General features: G+C 41.7%; 1 protein-coding gene across 3 annotated transcripts; it reads right to left on the bottom strand.

Annotated features, from left to right (window-relative positions):
- Window positions 1-156: 156 nt before the first annotated feature.
- Window positions 157-27,891, bottom strand: exd3 (exonuclease 3'-5' domain containing 3). Of its 3 annotated transcripts, XM_028417210.1 has the most exons (22): window positions 27,599-27,891; window positions 27,023-27,168; window positions 26,679-26,779; window positions 24,057-24,121; window positions 23,164-23,325; window positions 22,896-23,081; window positions 22,739-22,792; window positions 22,499-22,638; window positions 22,304-22,410; window positions 22,137-22,210; window positions 21,821-21,859; window positions 21,553-21,719; window positions 21,159-21,312; window positions 20,850-21,048; window positions 20,654-20,763; window positions 20,182-20,365; window positions 19,852-20,012; window positions 19,236-19,454; window positions 18,943-18,996; window positions 18,715-18,846; window positions 1,286-1,352; window positions 157-1,030 (listed from the first exon to the last, which is right to left on the bottom strand). In XM_028417210.1, exons 3-22 carry the CDS (start codon window positions 26,704-26,706, stop codon window positions 645-647), a joined length of 2,688 nt encoding a protein of 895 aa, XP_028273011.1. In that variant the 5' UTR covers window positions 26,707-26,779; window positions 27,023-27,168; window positions 27,599-27,891; the 3' UTR covers window positions 157-644. The 3 variants fall into 3 exon arrangements, with proteins under 3 accessions (XP_028273011.1, XP_028273010.1, XP_028273012.1); XM_028417209.1 differs by lacking the exon at window positions 27,023-27,168; XM_028417211.1 differs by lacking the exon at window positions 27,023-27,168 and having other exon boundaries at window positions 26,683-26,779.
- Window positions 27,892-27,962: the final 71 nt, after the last annotated feature.

Below are 27,962 nucleotides of genomic sequence, written 5' to 3'. Positions count from 1 at the left end.
AAACCCCAGAAATAGGGACGATATTTTAATAAAACTGTTGGGAGCATTCAGATGGCTCATGTGGTAAAGCCACCTTAAACAGCAATAGTAAAGGCAATTTCTTGTCTCTCCTGTCAAACTATCAATTGAGGGACAATAAACAAAAATGAATAAAACTGTTTTTATATATATATATATATATATATATATATATATATATAAAACTCAAAGTGAACCTTTAATATTAGCAGATATGTTTCATTGACATGTTTTTCAGAAATAAATGTGACACGTTCTGTACATCACATCAACAACATCACATTATCACTCGGCTTTGGTTCACTGAAATTAAAAGGTTTAAACTCTTTAAACACAACTGCTGAAAACAGAGACATTTGGCAAAAAGATCAGAGATTAAAAAAGACTTGAGAACAACCTGCTGCCTTCATGCCATTTTGCTAAAATAAATGAGATCCTCCTTTTGAGGGCAGTCTTTTGATCAGGTGTAAAAATTATTCTATAGACCGATTTTTCTAAAAAAAAATTACAAATGAATCAAAGACAAGAAGATTTACAAGGAAGTCTATGGTTCTATTCAGTCATTTAAGCGCGGCCAAGTGAACCTTTTATTCCATGACGGGCTGGATACTACATGTGTACAGCAGTCAGTTGTGCTGCGCCGCCATCATGGGCATTGCAGCAGATTCAGTGTTCTCCTCTGTTATGTGTAATACCTCCTGAAACATAGAGAGGACGCGGTCGAAGTGAGAGCCTTCCCAGAACACCTTGCCACATCTGGTGCACACATAGAAGAGAGGTATCTTCAGCAGGAGGGCTGGGGGCACGGTGTGGAGCTGAACAGGGGCCCTCCCGGGAAAGGTCAGGCTGTCGGGGTCCAGACCTGACAGAGGTGCCCAGCGACACTGAAGGGCATACCTGGGGAGTTCAGGGGTCACAGCAGGGGTCACTATGTCACAAAGGTTCTCCTCCTCCTCCTGTGGATGGGACTTCTCTGGTGTTTGGTCAGCATTGTCCTGGTCCTGCAAATATCCTGCCAACAAAACACACCAAGCTAATGCAACAAGCCGCATGTTTAGCAGTGTTATCAGCTTTATTATCAGCAAGTCTCCTAAAACATGCTGTATGTAAGAGTATTTTCAGATAGATAGAAGTACTTTATTATTCCAAAATGGGAAATTTCACAAAGCCTAAACGTAACTTTAAAGTACCATACACAGAAAACCCTTAATGAAAAAATGCTTTGTCACAGTTTGTAATTTTATCAAGCAAAAGTGGTTTGGCAAACCTTTTTGTTTGAGCATCTTGATCATGTCCTCCCGAGGAACTGCCACATATTGATCACTGTTACATGCCTGGACAAACAGAGCAGTCATTAGCAGAAAACGTCAAAAGCAGCTTTTCAAGATCATTGATTAACAACATAACATGTTCATTTGTACTTTGACATATTTTTGATCAAGAACTTTGTTATTTAAACAGGCAATATGTCACATATATTAATTTCATATAGGTTGTAGAGTATGGTCTATTTATAGTCACTCCGGCTGTAAACAGCCTGGTCATCCGTGTAAGCCTGCAGCTCACTAAACTCCTATCAGAGATCAATATAAATGAAAAGGTCACCTTAAAAATTGTATAGTTACTATAGAGAAAGTGCCAGTCATCATTAAACCTGGCTAAAGAAGGGTTGCTTATCCGCTGTTGATGGACACTGATGGCAAACAGACATATTTCTCAGGTTGTTGCTTTGGTGTGAAAGGGCCTGTGTTAAAGTGTTACGCAAAGATCTGATCACACTGTGTGTATGTGTGTGTGTGTGCATGTAGATGCTGTTTACGCCTCAGTAATGTTCGCATGTCCATGCTGTCTATGGTAAAGGTCTCCCTGCTAGGACATTAGTAACCTCTTGTTTGCCAGCCCCTAACGTGAACACACACACTTGTCTGTAAGCCATCCTGACAGCATGTCAGTGCTAAAAGCCTTGTCAATACACCTGAGCTCCACCCAGCAAACAGCATTCCTCTTAGAGGTGGGCTGTAAATCACACTGTGCTCACAAGCAAGATCCTTGACTGGCTCACTTAAGGTTCGTCTCTCATTACCTTGGAAAAAAAAAGAGCACACACCCACCTAACGCTACGGTCCTCTCCTCATTGTACACATGCAGAGCAGTGTTTGCCTCTGTGGTAATGGAGGTCAGGACAGGAGAAAGCGGCAAGAGACAGTGGAGGTGTGGGAATAGCAGAGGTGTAATCTCCTGTCTTGTCTGTGGGAATGAAGCTCATCTTTCCCTCAGTACATGCCGTTTTCTCTTCTTTGCATTCTGGCTCACACAGAACCACACAGACAAAATACTTTTTCGCACAGGCCACACTACAGTGTGCACAAACCACATGCATACAAATTCTCACACTGCATATGCATGGCTCACACATACGAGTGTGGCGGCAGCCAGGAAAACAGACCGAGCTATTTGCTCAGCTCAAAGTTTCCCAGAGTTGAGCAAGCCAGAACCTGCTCTGAACTCTCAAGGCTAAGTCACGGACAGACAGGCACACACGCAACATCTCACACACATGCAACCTGGATGGAAGTAATTCTATAATCAATCAAAACAGAACAAGGTCCTGCAGAGATCTATTACACAGTAAAAATGATTGAAATGTGTAGTAAAATATATTTTAAAACAGCTGGTGCTCGATTTTTCAACAGCTCCACCTCAGTATTGCAGTTTTTTTTTAAAAAGATGTCAGATGTTTGTATGAATGTATTATGTTGATAATACATGATTGAACAGAAGGAAAAACAATATGCGGCTTCACACGCTGGTGAGTCCCAGAGCATGTCTCTTATGTTATCTCGGTCTTCCCAGAGTTCCTAACTGTCTGTGTGACGCCGTCAGTCTGTTGGTATCTAGGCCAGTCCTTTGCAGAACTTTCTCCCTTATGTTTGGAAATTAAAAACTATCAGTACACTAGTTAACACACAGGTGAGTATATAAGTGTGTAAAGAACATTTGTCTTTAAATTTACATAGTTCATTTTATATAGGAATGTTACCACAGATGCCCAATGTAATGCGAAGACCTTCATATGACTTAATCTGTGGGTCTCTTGTCAAAAAAAGAGACATTTCGTAGTCAGTGTCACCAGGCTGTAAGATCAAAAGGACCACCAAAAATTAAAATATAATGAAACCTTCAACAATATTCTTATCTAACTCTACAAACCTGTAAGCAGTGGCTACATTGTCTTACTCTGTCTGCCCTTTGTTCTTTCAGTGTCTTTAAGGGAACCTTCTGCATTCTCACACTCCGAATGCTCCTTGCCGTGACAACAAAGGCTATCTAAAGTGTGATACTGCGTTTCAAAGGATGGGAGGTGGTGGAAAAAAAAAAAAGAGAAGAGGGGGGGGGTAGTGGAGAGGAGGTAGGAAGGAGAGGGGGTGAGAGGAGGGCTTTTTTCCCCTTACGTGCTCACACACACACAAACACACACACACACTGCACTGGCTCTGCAGCTCCCATGGGAAAATCCTCGACCAATCTCAAAAGGCGGTGCTTTTTAGGCCCCGATGTAGGTCACATGGTTAGACCAGCCAATTGGGCACTGGTGATTTGATTCAAATTGTGGTAAGTCAGGTAAAGGGGCAGTGTGGGAACTGGATAGAAGGGGGGTAGGGGGGAACTTCATCGTCTCACTTTGAGAAGGCAGTTTTTATTTAAAAGGAAAGAAAAAAAAATGAAAACAAATTTTATTGGTTTCTTCATCTTGTGTCTGACTCTGTCACCTTCAACCTGCTTTAATGTGTTGGGCAGAAACACAACTTTGTGGTAGCTGGAAAAATCCACCACATATTACAGAACTCCAAGGTCATATGAAGTGATTTGGATGTCTTTGGAAAAATAATCTGATTCTAAAAAAGTTGGCATCATTTCACAGTGTTAATCTTTAAATCAAGCCCTTATCTTTAAGTGGAAAATAGTGCATGAGCAGCTGCCGCTAGCCAGCAATGCAACACCAGTAATTAAAGACGCGAGCGAATATCACAAAACCAAATATCATTACTCCACTGAGCACTTTGGGGAAAATGTAAATAAATTCATTGTGTGTACAAGGGGGAAAATCATTGTATTGTAATTTAGCATAAATTAGCTGCAGGACATCAATTGCTGTTGTCTACTCAAACAGCATTTTGCTAACAATAACATTAAAAATCGATTGCAAGCAAGTTTTAAAAAGTGATGTGTTGGTACATGCTTTCCAAATAAATTCTTCCCGTATATGCAAAGGGTCACTTTTCAGCTGCTGCAGGAAGATGAGGGAGATACTGCAGCATGACCTACTAAATGTACTTTCCCACAGTATCCCGAGGGCATCTGGCCAGTATCTCAGCCCAACAGTCCGAGGTAATTACCAGCTCTGTTAACTAACCACTACCACCTGACAGCAACCTGAACTTGGACCACAGCAGAGCCTGCCCGGACTCGACATCACACACCTTCCTCTGACTCATGCACATGTACATACATATACACAAATGCTCACACATACTGCTCAGGCATGCAAAAAGATATAAAAACTCACACCACCACACACCCTTCCCTGAATCATATTGCACCCACTCATTTCACCTGCATGAAGGGAAAATTATACAAGTCCCACTGGGATTTTCCCAGGGATGCAAAATCCTGATGCTGTTAGCTGTATATTGACCACACATGCAGCCATTCTTCAGCTACATGCGTCTCATCTGGTCTGCATTTAGTGCAACCATCATTTGTTATTTAACAGGACAATGACCCCAAACACACCTCCGGGCTCTGTAAGGGCTATTTGACCAAGGAGAGTAACAGTGTGCTGTGTCTGATGACCCGGCCTCCACAGTTGCCAGATCTGAACGCACCTGAAATGGCTGAGATGGACTGCAGAGTGAAGGCAAAGCAGCCACTAAGTGCTAAACGAACTCCATCAAGACATGTGGAAGCTCGAGGTGCCTCATGAAGCTGATTGAGAGAATACCAAGTGCGCAAAAGCAAAGCAAAAGGTGGCTGCTTTACATTTCAGAATCTAAAATAATGTGTCCCTTCCAGTGTTAATTTTGTTGACGAATCATTTTCGTCATAGTTTTCGTTAACGACCTTTTTTTGCTGATAAAAACGAGACGATAACTAAATAAAAACTAACGCATGGTGCCAAAAACGAAGACGAAATGGATTGACACTTTCGTCAACGAATAAAAACGAGACGAAATTATTGATGGAGACGAGATCCAATCAGAGCAAATTTTGTTTGTGGAAGGGAGGGACGAATCAGGAGACAGCAGCAGAGAGCCAATCAGAAGTGCTCTCTCTGTGTAAGGACGTTGCGCCGCGATGCTGGAAGAAGGCGTCCTCATGCATGGTCACACAAAACAGGAGAACAGACACACAGACACGTTTAATTTCAAGACAATCAAGACGGTTTACAAACCGTGCGGAGCGACTATCAGCGGTAAAAACAATAAACCTGAAGCGACATTTGCAGACGAGTCATCTTAACTTCCGTTCAAAGATACACGTGACAAAATCTATAAATGAAGACCCCGCTGCTGATGGTTTTACAGCATGCGACCTGTTTCTAAGTTGTCACTGAAGTGTTTTGCTGTAGTTATGGAGGATTCATGAAGAAGGTCATGACTGAACAGTGTATTCAGGGAGAGCAGCTCACTGTTCACTGCTGCTTTTGTGAAAAGGTAATAGCAATTAAATAAAGAGATGTTTGTTTCAAATAACACAAGTTAAAGCTGTGCCTGTTTTTATTGCACAATCAAACCTTAAATATTTCATGAAAAATATATATCATAGAATTTTAGTCGACTAAATCCACGGCAGATTTAGTCGACTAAAATTATTTGATATTTAGTCGACTAAAACTAGACTAAAACTTTAAAAATGTTGATGACTAAAACGTGACTAAAATCAAATGACATTTTAGTCACAAGACTAAAATAAAAACTAAATCCGAAATTGCTGCCAAAATTAACACTGGTCCCTTCATAGTCTCAATTTCTTCACTTATAAAACAAAAACTATAAACTGTATGTAGAAGAATGTTTCTAATCTTCTGCATTGCTTGCTGAGTCCCTCTCCCTCTGTGTTTAACTCTTGCTCAATCTGGTGTTTCTTTCTCTTGTTAACTTTGTTTTTACACTCTCGACCAGTTTCTCACCCTTCATTTGGCCTCTACATTTCAGTTTTTATCCCCCTCCCTCCTTTGCTCCCTTAGTCTGTCTTTATTGGTGCTCACTAAAAGGGGTAATGAAGAAGATAATAGTCTAGCAGATAACAGTCTAGCCATCACACAAATAGCACTAATGCTTTCCCTCAGCTTGGCACAGCAAGTTCATTCTGTTTTTTTCACACTCAACCTTCAATCTCAACCTCTATCTCTCAAGCTGAACCTGTGTCTTCTCTTTAATGTCTTGCTTGCTGCTCCATCTACCCCCTCCCAGTGTTTTCTTCAATTTCCCTCTCTCCTTTTCTCTGGTTGTCTCTCACCTCTAACCTTTTCTTTCTCTCCTTCCCCAAGTACCCCCCCCCCCTTTACATGCCAGATAGCTGGGGCTGGCTAAGCCAAACAGCTCAGGAAAACAACATGCTGAAATTGTTGACAATGCTGCTTACTGAGCAATGGGAGTTAAAGATAAAGAAAAAAAGCTAATCTTAAAAACATGAAAGTTAGATTAACCCATCAGGTAGCTTTTATTGACCTAAAATAACCAGCCTGAGCAAAATGTGGTGGATGACATGGATTATAATGCAAGCATTGGTTAATCACATATAAACGTTAAACATTCAGACATTCAGCAAACTGTAGCTGAAGCAGCTAGACAGTAAACAGACAATGACTGTCATACCCCATTAAGTGTTAAGGTGGAGCAAAACAATTCTCATGTAGCTTCTCATGTATAAATATGAGCACATTCTCCATTTTAAAAGACAGTGAAATGAATGTCTCCAGACAGATACAAAAGCAAAATTATTTATAGTCCTACAGGAACCAAATTCTGCCCATTTGATTCTTCCTTTGACTGTTGCACAATTGCTGAAGAGACAAATGGCTTTTGTGGTGCTGTCATATGGGAAATAAAGACAAATGGTTCTCACAATCATTGAGCATCTATGCAACTGTCACTTGACATTTGTTTTTTTTAGGCAGACCTGTTGCTCCCTTCATTTGCCCATACAGTGTGATGTTTACACATGCTTACACTCGAAAACTGTCTAAATGCACTCATTTTTCCCATGCCTTCACTGCACCCGCTCAACCCGACATTACGACATCCACAGCTTTTCTCGACATGCGCTAACAGTTCTCAAACTGTCACTACACCCACACATTCGAACTGAAATTCCAAAAGTTGAATCTGTCAACCTGTACTACGTCTGTGCGCGCACACACAGACACACAGCCTCGTCATGGGAGAGCCACTAACAGATTTCTTTGCTCAACGTTTATCGCTGCCGGCGCATATTTCACCCCTACAGCCCGCCACCCCCCACCTCCCCTTCACCCCTTCTCTCACTTTTCCTTTTTTCTAATCTCTTCCTGATGTGGAGGCACGCAGGGAATGTTATTGTAATGCTGAGTGATTCATCCAGGACTGTAAATATTGACAGTGGTGGCTGCTGGTCTGGACTTTTCTCTCCTGAAGAGCTGTGAGGGAACGGACAGGAAACGATTCTCCCACATGGGTTTTAAACAGACAAGGTGTCAAAGTTGGAGTGGGGCACTGCCAAATCATGTTACATGCCAGAATGCGTGCCATGCCAGCGCGTCCACTGGTTTGAACGTTGGATGCTAGCACATCCCGATGTGGGAGTTCCTCAGGAAAAAACATGGTGGATCATGTACAGTCTCAACATCACCATGTTGTTGAGACTCACACTTTAAATCAATTCAATTTTACTGCTCTAAACTTAGAGATGAATCTTTGTACTTTAAGTATGGAGTGCTTTCATAGTCTGATATGATCAAATCAATGTGTTGCTTTCTGATATAAGAGAGTTGACTGGGTTACACTCTGCGGACGTCACAGACACATGGTTGTTCTTATTAAACAACTGTAGTCCATGTTCCATACATGCACAGTGTTTAGACTACAGGACTGTACAGTCTGCATTGGTGCACACATGCGCAGTTGGTGGACACACAGATGTCAGCAAAGAGGCTCCGGTTCACCCTCTGACAAAATTAACATCACAAAGACTCATGCGTACTAAGCATAACATCCGCCTAAATCAGATTATGTTATCCTTTTGTGTCAGCCTTTATTGCATAATCTGACACATAATTATTTCAGCATAACAGCATTATGTGCAAATATGGCCATGAAGTTTCGCAAGGTTCTGTGTGAAGTACATTTTACCATATTCCCATGTGCTTGAGAGTCATATATGACCACCTGTTATCACATGGCCTGATTTCTATACTACAGACACAGCTCGATCACAGGAGCTTGTGAATACTCATTTAAGCTAATTTGAGATGTTGTTGCCTATGTATTTCCCACAGGTCAGGAATTATCTTTCATTCACATATTGTTTTTAATAATCACATTCAATTTGTTATTGTTATCTGTTGTTAACCTGGTATATCGCAGAGCAGAGGACAGAACCTTCAGGTGTGGTTTTATTGAGACTAGCACTGACCAACTGGTCCACGAGAGAATGGAGATATGCATGATAGCATCACAATTACTGCTACGAAGGTTCACCAGATCACTACAAACCCACACAGACAGACACTCAGACATCTATTTATCTCTCCCAAGTCATCACACATATTATCAGGGCACGCAGCTCACAGCAGTCAACCTATAGCAGGGTGAGATAAAGGCAAATAAAAGAGGAAAAGGGCTTGGGGTTAAGTGGCAATAATGATGTACGATAAGACAGCAGTGTGTGTATGTGTGTGTGTGCATGCGTGAACTCAAACTCACTTCAAAGCATCTCTGGGAGCCTTGTTCATGTCAACAGGAGATGCTCAGCATTAGAAAAGCATTGAGGTAGAGGGGGAGGATAAAAAAGAGGGTGTGGGGGTTAAAAGGAAGCAGTACACGATGGTGCACAAAGGCTGAAGGGAAAGAGAGGACTGAGGTGGAGGAGGGTAAGGCATGGTTAAGCAGAATTGGGTCGAAGGTGAGAGGTTGGGGTATTTAGGAAGAGGGAGGGGTATGGGACGCACAGTGAAGGGTTTCACCTCTGGTGTGAATGCACTGAGGTAAAAACCAGAAAAAAGGATGATGGAGAGAGTTCCAGTGTCATAGAGCCTGTTTAATTCCACCCTTCCTTCCCTTCCTCCCCTCTGTCCCTTTCCCTCCCTCCACCGCTGCACCCTCTCTGCGACCGGCCCCAGCAAATTCCCTAGGGCCAGGGGCAGTCCCCTTTCAGTCTCCAGTGACACAGTAATTAGAAGTGTGGGAACTGAATTCGTCCCTCGTTCTGAGCCCCGTACTCCCTCCCTGCTGCCCTCCCTCCCATGCTTGCTTGCTCTCTCCTTTCGCTGGCCCTTACCACCACCACCCCCCGACCCTGCTCCTGGTCTTTACCCCTTACCCTCCACTTCCTTTGCCACCTCAATTTTAGCACCCCACCTCAGTTCCTAATGTCAGGAAGCAGCATCTAGCCCCAGAAAAAAGTTGCCCATGAGGTTATATGTATAAGGCTTGACAGTGAAGTCAAAGTGTCTGTGAGTGTACATCATCTGTATACAAATACCTGATCTTATTAATTGGCAATTAAAGGATACTGAGGACAAAAACAATCACAGACTGACAGATTAAATTCAAAATCACATCACAAACCCGTATCGGCTTAATCCTCATTGGCCACCTGTGATGTTGATGGGAGCTACGCATCACACACACTCACACAGACACACACACTCATACTCAAGCTCCTACCCTTCATCCACCCCCACCCCACCTCACCTCACCCCCGCCTCCTCTACAGCCACATAGTCCCCTATCTCTTCGAACAGAACAACGCTGTCTCTCCCGCTCTGTCAAGCCCACCACCACCCCAACCCCCATTCGCTATCTCCGCGGCGATAACCATGGGAACAGCAGCACTGTGGGAACGGGCCACCAGTTGACCAAAATAGACAGCAGGAAAATGGAGGGAAAGAAAGAAAGAAAGGGCTCCCTGGGTCCAAGGAGGCCTGTGAGTGTGTATTTGTGTGTGTATGTAGGAGGTCCATGGGATCATTGAGACAGACAGGTACTCAGGCACTCTACTCACCTCTGGTTTCCACCGGTAACAAAGGGGGACGCTGGGTGGCTTGAGTTGCTACATTAATTAATTAATTGATATGCGGCTATAGTTTGAGTCGGTGGGAGATTCTGACAGTGTGTCTTCTCACACATATATGCTCTTAATGGTCCTACAGTTACCAGATAGCAGTGTCTCACGCAAAAAAAGGCTACACCCTAACCACAAACACCCACACCACACCACAGTATCACACACCCAGTCACACCCACAAGCATGTACCTCTAAAAGAACACGTGCAAACACAGGCATTCAGTCTAATAAAAGGATGTGATGACAGGAATGGAAAAACTTCAAGAAATTATGTAAAGATCACTTTCATGTCTTTCATGTCAAAATGTGTTTAATGGCTTCACATCAGTCTGGGTCATGTCGCCACATAAAATACGCCTATTTTTATTGATATTATTTTTATTCTTAGCCTTTCCCAGCCTCATTAATGGTTCTCCAATCATAGAAAATGGATATGCGAGTTGTGATTTTCTCCAAGCATATGATTAACATACATTCTATTTATGCACTTGCTAGTATTATTTACTTGTATGTTCTCCATAGGCAATGCTTGTGGTCTTTAAAGCGTACACACAAATGCCTGCATCCAAGCAAATTCTTCCGACTTTATGGATGTTTAAATGCTGGGAGGCGGTCCAGTGAAAGACACAAGACACTGTTGTTTCTTGGCCTCTAAGAGGAGGGAAAGGAAATGGGCTAAATACACAAGTTGCGCATCATTTTTTGTACCTACTATTGGTCCAATTTTCCATTCCATTTATATCCTGCATGCCTCCATAGCCATGAAGTCAAAGACATCCATGTATTGCCTTTCACTATTAATTCATCGCCTCTTCTCTCACGGTTGTCTTGTTCCATGTGATTTCACAGTTGGATTCTGATAACCCTGCATAACTCATTTCTTCTCTTGCTATCACGGTTGTATTGTGTGTTCATCTGCAATAACTCCTTTGTCCTATCTTCTTATTTCTATCAATCCATCTACTTAATCTATCCGTCCACTGTGCCTCCCCTTGCTTTTTCAGGCCTTTCCCAGGCCAAGCAGCCTGACCTCTCCAGCCTTCTACCTCTTTGCTCCCAGGGGTGAGGGGGGCTGTCTGCCTCTGACCATTCCCATCCCGCTAGGACTTTCACTTTAATCTGACTCAGTCAGTAACAGAGGAAAAAGAGAGAACAAAACAGATATGTGTGCGAGTGTGTATATGTGTGCCTGCCAAGGCTGGAGCTCCCAAAGCAAACAGACTTCTAACCTCCTGATAGCATCACATCACGCAAACAGCAGGCTTTGGGAAGAACCACTGTAAGACATAGTTTAAGGTTTTAAGGCTGTACTGGCCCCACATTCCAAAGACCTACACGTGCACGTACAAGCAGCAAAAACGAACATAAGACATTTCAACAATGTTCTCAGGAGAACCAACTTCGAGGTAAAACACACACAAACATACACACAGAATACTGTGGTTTAGTTCACGAACCACAGACTGTGAGGGGTTACCATGTATTATCTCTGTCTCCATGAGGTTTAAATTCAATTGTTGACACAACTCATTCTCAGAAACTGCACACACAAGCTTACACAAATACACAGCATGCCAACATGTATGGGATGGATAGAGTTATTGTTGTAAAGCTACATATATAGGTCAGTGGTTCCCACTATGGCTTTTCTGCCCTATCAGTTAGCTAAGCTGACTAATAAACTAACATGAAGGTGTACATTTGTTTTGCTGATGGTTAAAATGAAAACCAGCTATGAACGAGTAGAGACCAAATATCTTCCAGTCATACACAGAGGCAAAGTGATTACCAGTTCTACAAATGCACACGTAACACATTTCCACAACACAAGAAACCACATTTTATAGATCTGTTAGATATCTTTTTCAAGTTAACACTCCTAAAACTATGTAAACGGAAGACAGGAAAACACATACAACCACAAAATATCAATATACCCCTACTCTTATGTGACTTTAGGCACAGACAACAGACCACACACATTCATCATGCTGAAAGACAGTAATCATGAGCTGAACGGCAGCTGAAATTATGCAGTTAGTAACCTAGCATTAAGAAAACATAGCAGGAGGAGGGTAACATTATTTGCTTCCTAGAATTCTTCCAAGCCATAGGGGAAGGTGTTACTGTTAGTTTTCCTCAAGGAATAGGAGCAACATGTCAACAAGTACTATGATCACGTTCTTGAGGGTTGTCACTCTCACATTAAAGAGATTACAGTGCAAAAACCTTTGAGATAGTAGGTCAGAAAAATGACCCAAAAACAGTGATTTGTCATGTCACATGTGAGAAAGCATGGCTGCCTCCTAAGTATGTGGAGGAGTTACCCAAGCTACTAAAGTGGGCCTAAAGCCTGAACCTCTCAGCTATTTCTCACTTACAGGTATCAGCATAGCTGACAAGAATCTTTATTATCACTGTGGTTATGTGCAATGGAGGGCAGGATATGCTTGGATGGTGTGCTAAATTGTGGTGTCTGCAGAGTGTGGGAGACGTGTCTATGATTCACTAGGCTGCAAAGATTACATTTCACTATGGCAAGAGAAACCATTATAGCATGAACACAAAGAAAATCAGATCGGGAGTAACTGGGTGAAGAAAACACACTTACTGGTCGGGCTAATTTTCATATTGTATGTCTAAAGATACCTATTTGGTCTGATAGTAATGGGTAATTCAGGCAAAATGACTGCATGGGCACATACACTCGAGGCAAAATAAATTTAAACTCAAATTTCTGGCCTACTTTTGACTGGTTTCATATACACAAGATCTCATCAATGGCACAGAATCTGTTCCCTGTGTGGTATTGCGGTCAATAGCTGACCCAAAGTTCGTTTTTCTAATGCAAAGAATTCAACCTCCCTATGGACACTATTTAGAAGCAGAGGGCAATCACTCACAACAGTGCAGTCTGGCTGTGCAGCTACTGTGCACTGCAAAACATGAGAAACTTCCTCTTTCTCTGTGTATGTTTGAGAGGAAGGCATCAGTAAGTGGTTCCCTCTCCCTGAGCGGCAGGGGAAAGTAGACCCTCTCGAGTGCCTCTTGGCTTCCCCACCTCCCCCATGAGCCAATAACGCAGTCAGACACACACACACACACACACACACAGTGTGGTTTCTCCTCTGGAGGGGAACATAAACAGGGCTGTCTGTCTGCAAGTGGAGAGCTAGTTCTCATGACATCACCACCCAGCAGGAATGCTCTGCTCTGCTCTGCCACGTCAAAGCCCCTCTACCGGCAAGCAACTCACACACGAACACATACTCACTTATGCACACAAACACATGTTAAGTGATTAATGCATGTCCTTATTTTCACTAGAAAATGTACTGCATACACAACATGCCCTCAAATACAATTTTTACTCTGCATCTCTCATTGCTTAGACATCCTTGTTCTCTGCATTATCCCCATTTATATTTATCACTTTGTTTTGCTTAGTCTAAACCATATTTGCTCATCCTCCTACATCGTTCTGTATTGCCTGTGCGGTCCACAGTATCAGACCACACACAGACCACAGAGACACAGATGAGGCAGGAGAAAGACAGATGTATGACAGTTTGAATATATGGAGGACAGCTTTATCACCTGAGAAACTCTGTGTGTATTTATGTGTGCGTGTGTGTTTGTGGGGTGTGGTGTGGGGGGACATGGGAAATTACGCACTACTTCATTGTATTGGTGTTTGGAGGAAAAGCCCTATTGAAGCTCTCTCTCCTTCCTTTTCACCTCTCTTCCTCCCTCTCCAACTCTCTCCTCCCTTTACATCCATCTATCACTCCCTGACTCATCTTTCTTGCTACTCATCTCCCATTGTTCTTTTCTCCTTCCTATTTCTCCTATCCCTCCAACTCGGCCTGTTCCTGTGCTGTTTTCTCACAATTTCTCTTGCCTTTTCTTTTTTATCCCCTGTCACTCTCAGGCTTTTGGGGAAAGCAGGAACAGGAAGCAGCTTGGCTCTCAGACAATGGAACACATCAAAATCAAAAAGCAGCACCAGCCTCACCAACTTCAGACACACATACACACACACAAACAGAGCAAGACAAACAGGACATTCCAGCTGCCGGCTGCACCGGATTCCTCGCCTTGGCTAATCTGAAACGGAGAGTGAGACTGGGAGTGGAACAGAGCAGGGAGGCAGGGTGAGAACTGTGGGTGAGGGAGAGCAGGGGAGATGGAAAGTGAGAGGCCCAAACACAGGGTGAGAAGGAGAAACTGATAGAGAGTGACAGAAGGGGTGAGTACCTGTCAATGGACAACAGATGGTGCATTTAATTAAAAAATTTTATCTGTACCTTTATGATCAAAAGGAGGGAAAGAATTTAAAAAGAGGTGAGGAGGAGGAAATAATTAGGAAAAAGAGACAAAGAACAAGTTTTTATATTTATAAAGGTGTGCTGGCCAACCTGAAATCCATTCTTCCTGCTTGTCATGGCAGAATGATCACCAAAACCTCGTTTTTATGTACAATAACTCAAGTGGTATAAAGCTTATTGATGTGTTTTACTTCATTTGTGTTTAAACATACAGACTGCATACTGCAGATGTTGACACTGATCATCTCAGTCTCATTTTATATTCGCATCATACAGTGCAAACAGAAGATGACGTCAATAACAGCACATATTGTGCAGCTGTGGCTCAGGTGGTCTACTAACCACAAGGCTGGGTTCAGTCCCAGGCCTCTGACCTCGTTCAACTTTCCAAATGATTCACACACAGCCAGGTGTGTGTATGGGAGAAAGAGAGTCCATATACAGTATTTGCCTTGGTATGTCTCTATAACAAAATAAACAATAAAAGGGAAAGCAGGCCTGTTATTATTATTATTATCTCAATTCATTAAATCCTACTTACATAATTAAAATTATATAGAAGACCTATAAACATTCACCCACCCATTTAATTAACCTGAAAGCCATTCAAGCAGCTCTCACACAAGCAAGCAGACAGATACATATCGTGTGCACCAGCACACAGGTGTCATTGCGCTGCTATGCTGTCCTGGGGCCAACTTGACTGTGGGAAAAAAAGAGGAGGCCTGCTTTCTTAAATGCCTAGTGAGTGATGGCTCATCATCTTTTTTATCAATCTGTGCATATGTGTATCTACTAATATTGTGTCTTCTCAAACAGCTGCAGATTTGTCTGGGGGATTTTCACACCACTCCCAAAAAACCCTGTTTATGCTGTTATTTGCTACCATTTGCGTTTATTATTAACTTTATGAATTCCACTGCTTTTCAGTAAGTCACATGGGAATACTTTAGATGAGTAACTCAATGAGTCAACTTTTCATTCCAGTGAAGAAGTCAGATCCTCGACAAAGATTAGCATCTGAGTTAAAGCTGTAATATATTTCCAGGTGTGACTTGTTCACTCATTCATCTTTTACTTGAGTGACACAGCAATTACAATGGGCTTAGAGATGGATGTACAGTTAGCCTTACAGTTACTCATAACTGCCTGTTTTTTGTCTGCCAATTGTGGTGTTGAACAACAGAAAAAGACAAAAGTAAATTTCAGCTATAGACAATAGAAAAGGAGTCAACTCATTGAGTGAACAACACTAGTACACTGACTTTTAGCACTTTTTCAAACTCTATGCATGTATGTGTATGTGTGTAACAGGAGAAGCAAAGCCCTCACCACACACAGTGGGAAATATTTGGGATGGTTTCCCTTGGAATGTCTTGGCGTGCCTATGGAATGCCCCCCCTCCCCCCTCACCACTATCTCCTCCTCCCCTTCTTGTTGCCGTTCCCTCTCGTCCCTAGAGGAGGATTTGGGGGGGGGGGGGGGGGGGGGCACACAAATGCAACTCCTGTTTTGTCACCAGAAGGAATGATACATGCACAGAGACATAAATGCCTGGTAGCAGAAGTGTCAAGCATTTGCGCACATTTGTAAAAATGTCAGAATGTGGGTTTGAGTTTAGTGTTAGTGTGACGAAAATATGACACAGCATATCTGTGGTCATGTACAAATGCTATGTGTTCATGTGATTAAAACATGCTGACCATGATTTAATACACATGTGTATCTTTCAGTGCACATACACATGCACACAGTCAGTGAAGGTTAACATTAAACATGTCTCAACCTCTCACATTCCTCCTGTTTCTCAGCCCACAGCTCTTTTGTAGATCAAAAGGACAGACAAGTCTTTCTATCGCCTTGCTCTCCTCTACCCCTCCTCCTTCACTCTCTCTCTTCCTCTCACTATTCTTCAATCGTCAAACTTAGAAAACTGATCCCACCCCAACATACAAACACACACACAGAAACTGCTCTTTGAACAACTTCTTTTTAGCTTTCCTTATTACTGACTCACCTGCTTTTTCTTAACTGCCTTCAGTTCTGTTCAAACCTTTCTCTCTCCCCTCTCTCCCTCTCAGTCTCCCCCCTCCCTCCCCCATCTATCCCACCCCTCCCTCTCACAGTGCGGCGGTTCCTGTTGCTCTTGTTTTCACTTCCCCAGTAGTCTGGTGCGTGGGAACCAGTGTTTTGGCTGCAAAAGTGTCTACGGCTGAGTATGAGTGTGAATGTGTCTCAACTGTTGTGTGTGTGTGTTTGAAGGTGCTGAGGTGAGTGAATGCATGATGGTGTCAGATTGGGGTTTTGAGAGTGTATGTGTATCACTGTCTATGTGTGAGTGTTTGGTTGGTTTCATGTCTATCTCTCAGGCAATCTCTGCTATCTCAACATGTCTATAAAAGGCCAGAATGGTGCATCTGATGGAACTGCACAACCCAACGGAAGTGTGTGTGAGTTTGTGTGCGTGTGTGTTCACATGGAAAGTATAAGCTCAGCAGGCATTATAAGTGGTGGGGATTACCTGATATGATATTGCTGAATATGGGAACCCTCATGGATAAATTGTCAAATGCAAAAACATAAAATGAAAGGCTCATCACAGCTTTAGATACATTATTTAAATTATAAGGAGAATATAAATTATAATAATTAATGTGACTGAAATTTCTAATGGACCCATTAGACTTACAGACTTTACAAACACCTAAGAGTGCATCTCAGAATTTTTTCTCAAGGTTTTTCTTTCAGAGCCACAGTGATACTATAAATCCACCAAACACTATGACACATTAAATAATAAAAACAATGTGATGAAGTTTTTCTTCATTGTCCAACTATGAAGACATATACACATGGGGCTCTTCTACATCTCCATTTCCCCTCTTGGGGTCTCCAAGCTGGTCACACATTCCTATGCCTCTAAAATTTCAGTGTGGCCTATTGATACACAAACATTAACCCTTTCCCCTCCAATCCTTACATATGCAGAGGATAGATATAAGTCCTGTCTTTTCTCTCTTTTTGTTTTAACTTCTCTTTTCTCGTGACATTCATTAGTTGCATGTGTGAATGAGAGGGAGACACAAATAGAGACAAAAGGGGGAGAAACTAACCCATCTAATGCTAATAAGAGAGCTTTACAATCAGATAACAAAGGGGTTAACTTTTGCCTGGGTGGGCAATGAAGGAGCACAGTAGTATTTAACATCTAACTAAAACAAAAACAACATTTTTAAGCAATTCTTGCGCATTGCATACAGATGTTTGCAGTTTTTTGATAATGTGAAAACGATCTGGTTTTAAATTGGCATGAATTACCTTATTTATAAAAAGTCTGAAATAATGGTAAAGATCTTTAGTACAGCTGTAACTGGCAAAGTGAGACACTTAAATTGTTTTAAAGGTGATATTTGGGCCTCCTATGACAATAATATATCATGAGTAAGCAATAAACAGGGTAGAAAGATGGAAGACCATTTGGTAACTGGCTATTCATGTTTGTTTGTTTGTTTGTGTGTGCGCAGGTGTCTATGTCATCAAGACAGGAGGTAGCATCAAGGTGGTCCCGGTTTGTAACATATCTCAACACAGTTGGACCCCCCTACTAGGAGCAAGCTATTTAGAAGCTATTTTAGAAAGATCCCCCGGCCAGTCACCCCTAACCGTAAACACAACAGTCCAAGACAGCCACCCACAAAGATATCTGCAGGTCAGGTGTCATAAATCAGATAGTTATTTGATAGTAACTGCTTAACAAACATTCCTTACAGGCTGCACAAACATCAATAAGAACTTGATTAATTACTTTTTTAATGTATCCTAATGTATCCATACAGAAGTAATCAATCAGACTCATGTAGTAGTATACTGTATCTAGTTTAGACAGCTTAGTACATGCTTTGTTCTTATAAGCCAGAAAATAAACTGGATGAGATTGTCCTTAAATGTACAGAAATACCTTCTAGATACTAATGCTGCTTTTACTTCCATCATCTTTCACACACACACACACACACACACACACACACACACACACAAGTACCTGACAGCGGCTGAATATATCACTGGGAGTGGGCTGGACATTGAAGTGTCTGAGGACTCGAACAGCCTGGTCTCTGGCCTTTTCTGAGCAGTCCAAGGACAGACAGCGACCCTCGCCCACTTGAGAACGTAACTATATGGGGAGATAGAGGCGAGCAATGTTTTGATCTAGTGGATGCAAAAAAAAAAAAAGAAGAAAAAAATACTAGATTTGTTCCTATGCACTTACACTTTGGAATGGTTGTCCACATGTAAGTATGACGCGTCCTTCAGCTTGTGCTAACTGCCACACAATAAATTCACACAAGAAAAAACAAAAAAATACATTAGTCTGATTGAATCATAATTCTGTTATTTATTTGCATTGAGAATCCTGGAATTAAGATTAAGATTAAAAAAACCTTTATTTCTCCCACATGGGTAAATTGTGTTATTAAAGAAGTATTGGTATCTTGACACCCCTAACACTTTGACCAATGTTGTAAAAAGCATTCTAATCTGTTAGATGTCTTACTAACTAACCTTTGCTGCTACTCTGTGGTCATCAGTGTTCTCCAACATGACCACATCAACCCCTAAACAGCGCAGATACCTCCCAAGTCCTTGAAGCATGTTGTCACAAACCACCCGCAACTGCTGCGGGGGCAGAGGGGGGGAATCTTCTGAGGGCTTCTCACCACCCAGGGCGCCTTTCTCTGTGTCGGGACGAGGGGGACTGGCCCTTTTATCCCCCTGACATTCCTAAATGGACAGAGACAATAATGTGATACTTAACTGATCCCCATAGAGGGATTTTCTTTTTACTTATACCACAGTTCAGGGAGGTCAAAGCACAGGGTGAGTTATACAACTGCACCCCTGGAGCTAATAGGAACTACTGAAGTGTCTTGGTCAAATACATATTGTCCCTCCCTGCATGCTGGCTGCTTGAACAAGAGGTGCTCTGTATTTATTTACATGGCCAGGTTTTTGGAATTTGCTACTCATGTGTGATATGGGTTTTTTTGTAGTTTCGGCATATATGCTGAAACTTTGAATAAACAAAAATTTGTTGTCCATCGCCAATTGATGGCATGACAGCAGTCGTTTGCAAGGATTTAAAAGGCCACCCAAACAAAAAGTAAAAATAGCCTCCAACCTCTTTTTTTGCCTGTTTATCCTGTTTCTCCTTCTGCTTCTTGTCTTTGCTTGTCTCTGACTGGCTTGCAGTGAGGCTGCGCAGGTCAGCTGGCAACCCAAAAGAAGCTGGGTTGCTGGAGAGAACTGTGTACACATCCAGCAAACAGTAGGCATCTGCCACTAGATGAATGTTAAAAAGTGAGAGAAAGCATAAGGAAGAGGAGATGCATTTATTGGCTTGCTAATTGTCAAGGATAAAAAAAGAATCTCTGCCATTCTACTGAAGAAAAGAGAACAGTGAGCAAGCATCTCTCTATCAGAGTCAGTCTATGCATGTACAATCCCTTACCTGCGTATCTAATTTGGCTGATGCGAAGTGGCCGCTTCTCCCAGTTGGACATCTGCTCTGTCTTGTCCAGAGGTCTTCCCAGGATCTGCTGTACCATCAGACTGAGGCCTTTTTCTGCACAGTCCTGTCCTACCATTACCTCTTTAGTGCCATTTTGAGTCTGGTTTACTTTACCGCGCTGAATCTGGTCAGTGATGACATAGGCATCAAGTGAAATGTCTGAATCCTAAATATTTAACAAGAGTATATTCCATAGCTGCACTTACAGCAGTCTTAAATGATGTAGACTAATGGAGGGAAATGCAGTTTTTACTATTCAACCCAAACACATTTTAATTTAGACATATTAAATTTGTTTTTAGTGAAATTGCATTCAATTAGTACACAAACACAACTGACAAAGAAAGCATGACATACAGCTGGACTCAATCTTCATGCGTATCAAATTAGGCAATTAAGAGGATAATGTTACCTTCTGATGTATACTAAGAAGGTCAAGCATCTCCTCCATCTTTAGTGGTTCTTCTAATAACTCGGGCCAGGTGGCCAAGAGACATTTGATATCACCGGCCATACCATAGGCTAAATGAGAATAAATGTGAGGGACTTAAATATTACAGACGCTATATAACAAATTAAAATGAATGTTTGTCAAGAGTCTTACTCACCTAGTTTCAGAATACTTTTTTGAGAAAACAAGTCCCTGATGAAAATAACGGTTTCTGGGTGTTGACAGAATCTGCTTGCACAGAGGTCCAATAAGAATACCTCTTCAAAGACTGCCAGCTGTATCAGTGCAACTTTCTGAGTTGACATACAGCCAAATGTAGGCTGCCACTCCATGTCAACTCCTACTATACTGCCCTCCTACAGAAAGCGAAACAGGTGACAATAAGGCAGCAGCAATTTTAAATTTGAACAGTCTGTCCGTACACATTTTCATTAATGAATCAGTGAAAATAGCAACTGTCACAAACCTTAAGCATGAGCCCTCGACACCTCTGGAGAGCTTCTGGTGAGTTCACAAAGTGGACCTTGTCTTTGATGAGTGGCACTTGGTAGAACCTCTGACAGTGAGATGGAGATGGCACCCACTCCTCAGTTTGTGCTGAATCACTCAGACATATCTGTCTGAGCAGACCAGAGAAATAATGTGTTTTCGTGAGTATGCAAAGGTGAACTGTGAATACCCAGCTGCTGCTTAAGTGTAGAAATACCACAATACAGGGGACTTAAAATGTGTGGGAATATGGAGAACACTCAAAATTGCACTTCAGGAATACAACACATGCTATCAAACTATACAGCTATTCCTCTGTGGTGTGGTACAATATCTGCAGAATTTATTTAAGAATATTTTATCCAACTCACTGTAGATGAGGCGGTAGACTCTGCTGTGTTTCCCATACCCCAAAAGGAAGACGATATCTGGGGATGTTGTATCTCAGTGACCACTGGGAAGCTTTCCGTAGACTACAGTACTTTACCAACATCTCCACCAACTGGATTTGCAGCTCAAGATCATCTGCCACTACATACTTGACACACATCACACACACAAGCATTTAAAAATATGTACAACATACAATGTCTTCTCTATACGCGACTATAATAATGCATAAATTCAAGCATTACTTACCTGTACATGGTCAGTCCAGTTCTCATCTGTCATGCTTTTCTACAATTAACAACACATACAGATATACAATCAGTATTTTATTATTCTCCCCGATCAACTACTTGGTGGATTCTAAATGGACTTTTCTCAAATTTAAGTCATCAGTCTGTTTACGTTCAGTGTCACTGGCAAGATTTACGATATCTATACAAGTATAATATCCTATAGATCACCATAGCTACAATATATACACAATAAAAAACCCTAAATCTGGATCTCACAAAAACTCTGGACAAAAAATGAAGTGTGCCCTTTGTATAATCAATGCATCACCTACCTCCACAAATCTCTTGTACATGAGAAAGCGCAAAGAGTCTAGTCTCCTCTTATGCAGCGCGTTGGGGCAAAGTACTGCATCCACAAAAAAACATGTCGCCATCATTTTTATCCGACAGATACACGTTCTCACAGATGAGTAAGCGCGCAAATTCCATGTCGACCTACCTTGGTCAATCTTGAATTTCTCAACAAGTCGAAAAATGTGTTTGGTGAGTATTTTGGGCTGGATCTGGGCTGTGCTGAGTTTGGACTGAGGAAGATGAGGGAACCGTCTGTGCAGACACACAAGAATATAAGTTTATGACGCAGAACACTAGTGCCCACGTTTAAAGGTCAAACACTGTGACGCATGTAACATACTTGTTTATTTCTTCGGCACGGAAATTGGGGTGGCACCAGGAGTCCAATAGTGTAACCAGTTGTTTTTCTAGATCACTGTAGCCTGTGACAAAGGACTCTGCCAGTGTAATTTTATCCTGCAAGATTAGCGGTACACACATCTGCAAATAAAAATTGGAGGGGAAAAAAGTTTAAGTTGAACTGAACACAATCTGTGAAAAGTAAGATCCATAGTTGAATGTATAGTGTGAAAACTTTAACCTCCTCCATATTTAGATTGTTCTGTAATTTGAACTTAATGCAGAGTGCTGCAGCCTGTGAGAGAAAGAGTTCAAATAAACCAAATGATATGTTTATTATTTCACTCTTTAAATCATTTTCATTTTAAAACATTGCCCCAATCAAATCAAGTACGCACCTCTTTGTAGCATTTAATACTATGCAGCCACACAATGTGCCCTTGCAGTATGGCTGTATCCAAAGAACTGAGCTCGTAGATGTTTATAAGACTGTCTACAAAGCTGGGATGGGTATCCGTTAGTAAGGCAAGAGCCCGCTGCTGGAGCACCGCTGCTTCTTGCTCTGAGAGTGAGCTCAGGTTCACCTGTTTAAGGGATAAAGGTAACATTCAAACAAATGTACATGGTGGAACAGAGCGGCAGGCCAAAAACAGCTTCTTCGCCTACCTGAGGATTTGCCTCAAACCACGTCTGAAATTCTATGAGGACACGATGGCCAAGGGTTTGGCTCCGCCCCTTCTGTTTTCCCGGACAGTTCTCCAGGATTGTTAGTAGGGCCTCCAAAGGCTCAGATAGCTTTGAAAATCCCTGAAGGGCTACCAAATGTAGCTGCAGACAGAAAGAAAAAGAGGGAGGGAGTGGTAAAATGTGAATGGTGAAAAATGTAAAGGGTGAAAAACAGGACAACATAAACTCAGTTGAATGGTAGATTTACAGTTTTGACATGTGGGTATCCTTTCCATACAGCAATATTTTAGTGGGAAAATCAGCTGTGTGCATTACACAGTTCAGACATTTTTTTCTCTAGTAAATCATCATCTGCAGATTTCTATTTTAAGAGTTAAATGATGTAAGTACCAAGTGATTTTCAGAACAGCGCAACACAACAGCTGGTGCTGAACTACAGTAACTTTCCTCCCAGTAGACAGAAGCTTGTGACATACTTTGGGTCCTAGCTTAAGAATGCAAACTCTAGCATTAGAGACTTCCTACATGAGAAACTAATATCTGTGTGAGAATACCCTGCACTGTGTCTTAATTTGCAAAACAGATGTCATCCACTCAATATCCTCCTTACACACATCTCAAGTTCATTCACAGCAAAGCAAATTCCTTCCTTCTCACAGTTGGTCTGCTTTCCTCATTAACACACACACGCACGCACACTGTCACAGACACTGCTGAGCTAGGTGTAAAGGTGCCAGGATCTCTCTCTTCCTTACTCCTTCCTGTGGAAGAGCTCCATGCAGACACTCCATCCTGCTACCTTTGTAAACACACACAGACACACACAATATTGAATGCATGAATCTGACACACGCTGCAGAAGTGACTCTTACCGTCTGCAGATCTTTAGAGTTCCACAGCTCAAAGAGCTGGTAAGTCAGCATGGCTGGGTCAAGACCTGTGGAATTACACACACATACAGAGTGATATGAGGTAGGGGTTCACTTTGACCTTTGGCATGCCAGGGAACTAAACTTGTAGGAGTAGTTTATATGACTGTTCAATGCATTGTTTGAGCATTAAAGTAAAAGTGTTTGAACTTAAATAGTATGAGCAGTAGGTCCTTTATGAAAAAAAAACATTATCTATGCAATTTGGAAATACTTTTAGAAAACAAATGCTCCTTTCCTGGGTTTTAATTAATGTCATTATTCAAAGCCTCCAAGGTAACACTGCCGATATTTTATTCAACTTTGTTGAAAAAGATCTTGAAATACCTTGTTTTGTATCCCACCATGCCTTGGCTTGTCAGTAATGCGATATACTGGAAATATCATTTGTTAAAACAGGCATAGCTGAGTAGCCATAATGTCAAATATTATTTCTTTAACAGGCATAGCAGAGCAGCCATAACATGGGATTAACAGCTGAGGCTGGTTGGACAGTGGAGAAACCCAGCATTAGCTCTGCATTCCAGATGAATCTGAAGCCAAAATAATCTAGACAAGACTCTCAGGGCATATTTTAGGAATGCCACGGTGGGTAGAAAAGAAAGAAGAGGTGATGCGATGCATGTTTTACTTTGCATGTGTGCTCCTCTTAGTGTTCCCAAAACCTCCAGTTTCCTTCTCAGTCTCACATGCTGTGTGGCCTCCACCGTACCTGACCTCCTCCCACCCTCCCTCCCTCCTTCCTTCCCAGGGCTAGTTTTCCTGTTCTCCTCTCCCTCCCTGCACCAGCCTCTCTTGATTTTGTCTCGGATTTCCCCAGGAAAAGGCTATGCGCTGGTCATGGTGTAAAAAATACAGCCTTCCTGATGCATAGCCTGGGAAAGCAGACCAAGAGACCTCTCCCTCCCTCCCTCACTCAGTATATTGGTCTCTGTTAATGTATTTCACCTGGCCTGATACTTTCTGTTTCTTGCATGTTCCCTGAAAAAAAAAACATTTTCTACGTCTTATTACAGCTTGTAAATCATCCTCTTCTAGACAAAGTCACCTGAATTTCCATTTAACATGACACTACTTTAGCCCTGATTCCTTCTTATTTCCATGCTACTAATGTGGTTCCTTGTAAATGTAACTGGTCTTAAAAACAGCAGATAGTGTAAAACCTAATTTCATCTTTGCCAACAAAAAAACATAATTTTAAGTTACCAGTTTTCAGTAACACTATGCTGGTATTTGAATGTTGTAAATATCCATCCCAACTGCCAACCAATTATTGCTTTGAACTTGTTTCCACACATGAAATTGCACTGCTAGTTTTGCGAGCTTTGTAAATACCGTACTTTATTCTTACATGGTAATGCAGAAGTCTTTGTTTCAATACTTTACCCATGAGGCCACAGCTTTGACAGCATCACTACAGCATGCCTTAATGGAAAACAGGCAAATTATACTGGTTTTCTACAACACTGCTACGCTTCTCTCAAAAGACCTTTAATTTAAAACATTTGAATGGTTGCAGATTTTCCTTTGCTGTTCTCACTGTGGTTCTGTGCTGTTATACACTCCACTTCAGCCCATTCATCCCCCCTGACAAGCATGCATACACTACGTGCACAGGGACTCACACTAACACAAACAGTTCAACCCACTTCAGTCTAACTGTCTGTATGAGAAGAGGAGAGAGGAGAGGAATGTTGAGCATGTAATGTCTTTACAATCTTGGCCAGTGGGAGACAGAGCTAGAGGTTCCCTATTCATTATAGCATAACAACGCCATCACCACATACAAATCAGCAGACACACAGAGGACGTGCACTCATTCACCTCTGGGAGGAAGGTGTCCTTTGTGTATCTAGATCAGAGGGTTTGAAATGTGAGAAAATACTACAAGGGGCTTTAAATGTAATCTAACACTAACACTAGTACAAAATAATTTCAGTAAAACTTGGAGAGCGATTAAATCCCCATGCAGGTCTGAGTGCATGTTGCCAGGCAGCTGCCAAAATAAAGGAAACACAAAGATCAAGTGTCTAAATGGGGCATTTGGTGTCACTACTGCCACCAGGACAGCTTCAGTGTGACTTGGCAGTGGTTGTGCAAGTGGCTCAACTCCACTGGAAGATTGCCACAACATTCCTCTACAAGTACTTCTTTTGTATTTTGTTGTAGGTGCAAGAAAAGGCTTACAACAGGTGCTATTACAAAGTCATGGAAATAAGAAAAGTACAAGCACTTGGTGAAGATGAGGCTTATTAAATCGGTGTTTACATGTTAATTGCCACTCCATAATTGAACCACAACAACCTGGTTTCTCAAAACATGGAATGACATATACCTACAGGCTCTTCACTGGAACAAAAAGAAAGGCGATGGTGGTGATATTATTATACAATGATCTCCTTGTGCAGCTCCAAAGGGGCATTTGAACAGGCTATATTAGAAAGCAATTTAGATTTCTCAGCTATGCTTAGCCATCACCAACACTACAGGTAACTCTACAAGTGATATATATTTTTGTGTGAAACCGATAAAGAAATAAGTGAAGTTAAAAAATGAGGTACAAACCCACTGCCTCGGGAGTAGTATGGTTCATTTCTGTTCACAGGATGCTCTTACTCCAACTGGGATGAATAGGATGCTTCCACCACACTTATTCAAATATATCACTGTCAAAAAAAATAAACAAAACAGCAAAAAACAGATGTTTAAGTAAACACGTACTAGTAAAATAATACTACACATCTAGGTACCTGTATAGTGTTTACATACAGCATGTGTGTAGCCTATGCATTTATGTTCAACTATTTTAGGAAACTCCTGTGATATCTTGAGTGATTTTACTGTACCAAAAAGTGGAAAAGCAAATATTAAACATACCACAGTTTAAAACAGCAACAATAGAAACCTACTATGAGAACAGCAGCATGAGAACGGGCAAAACGCCAGCTGGCTGTGACACTTGATTTCAGGCGGAGGATGTTTTTTTAGGCACTGAAGTCTAGTTGTTTCTCCTTGTCTGCATGCAGAATCTAGAGGAGGGCTTTGGCATTCAGCACTGCACGGGAAAGACAGCATTCAGGGGATGGAGGAGACGTAGCATCTGCACTCAACTCTGTTTAAATCGTCTATCGCCATCTTGTGGTGGTAGGATGTATTACTTACTTCCTTAGCACTTTAGGTTAGCAAACATTAGCTTGTGTTGTAAGGCGAAATTAAACACATTCTCTCATGACAGCTTCTTAAGTGTTTATGTTGTATTTGCCCCATTCTGTTGCTGAAGCCACTTTATCATCACACACACACAGTTTAAGACTGTATAATGTTAACTTTAGCTGGCTTAAAGCGCACTGTTAGCTAGCTCACAAAACACAGGGCTTGGTTGCTTCTCTCCAACACAGTGCTGTCACACAGCTGCTTTGTCCGTCCATGTGAAATAATAAAAAATATAATACACAGTGTTGTGTTGTAAAGGCAAATAAACTCACCATAGTACCTTCTTCCTCTAAGTTATTGCCTGTTTAGGTTACCGTCAGTTTATTCGGTCCACTGTGTAGTGTGTGATTTTTCCCTGTGCGATGATCTGAGGTATCGTTTGCTTCTACACTATACACAAACAAGGTTTCTTCCAATACAGACCATGATAACTCCCCAAATAACATAAAAATAGCACAATATTAATCATTTATGTATAATATCGGATATTGTATTGATGGAAGTTTATGAAAACTTTCGTCTACGATGTAGGTAGGACTGCCTGTAATCCTAAAGTTAGGGCTAACAAAACCCCCACTCTTGCTCTGCTTGTTGGTTTTCTTGTTGGCCGTCATTCTAGTTGAAAAACGCACTTCC

This window comes from Parambassis ranga, chromosome 12 (genome assembly GCF_900634625.1).
Source record: "Parambassis ranga chromosome 12, fParRan2.1, whole genome shotgun sequence".
Taxonomy (NCBI): Eukaryota; Metazoa; Chordata; class Actinopteri; family Ambassidae; genus Parambassis; species Parambassis ranga.
The sequence above is the reverse complement of the archived record's forward strand: the minus strand, read 5'-3'. Positions and strand labels throughout refer to the sequence as shown.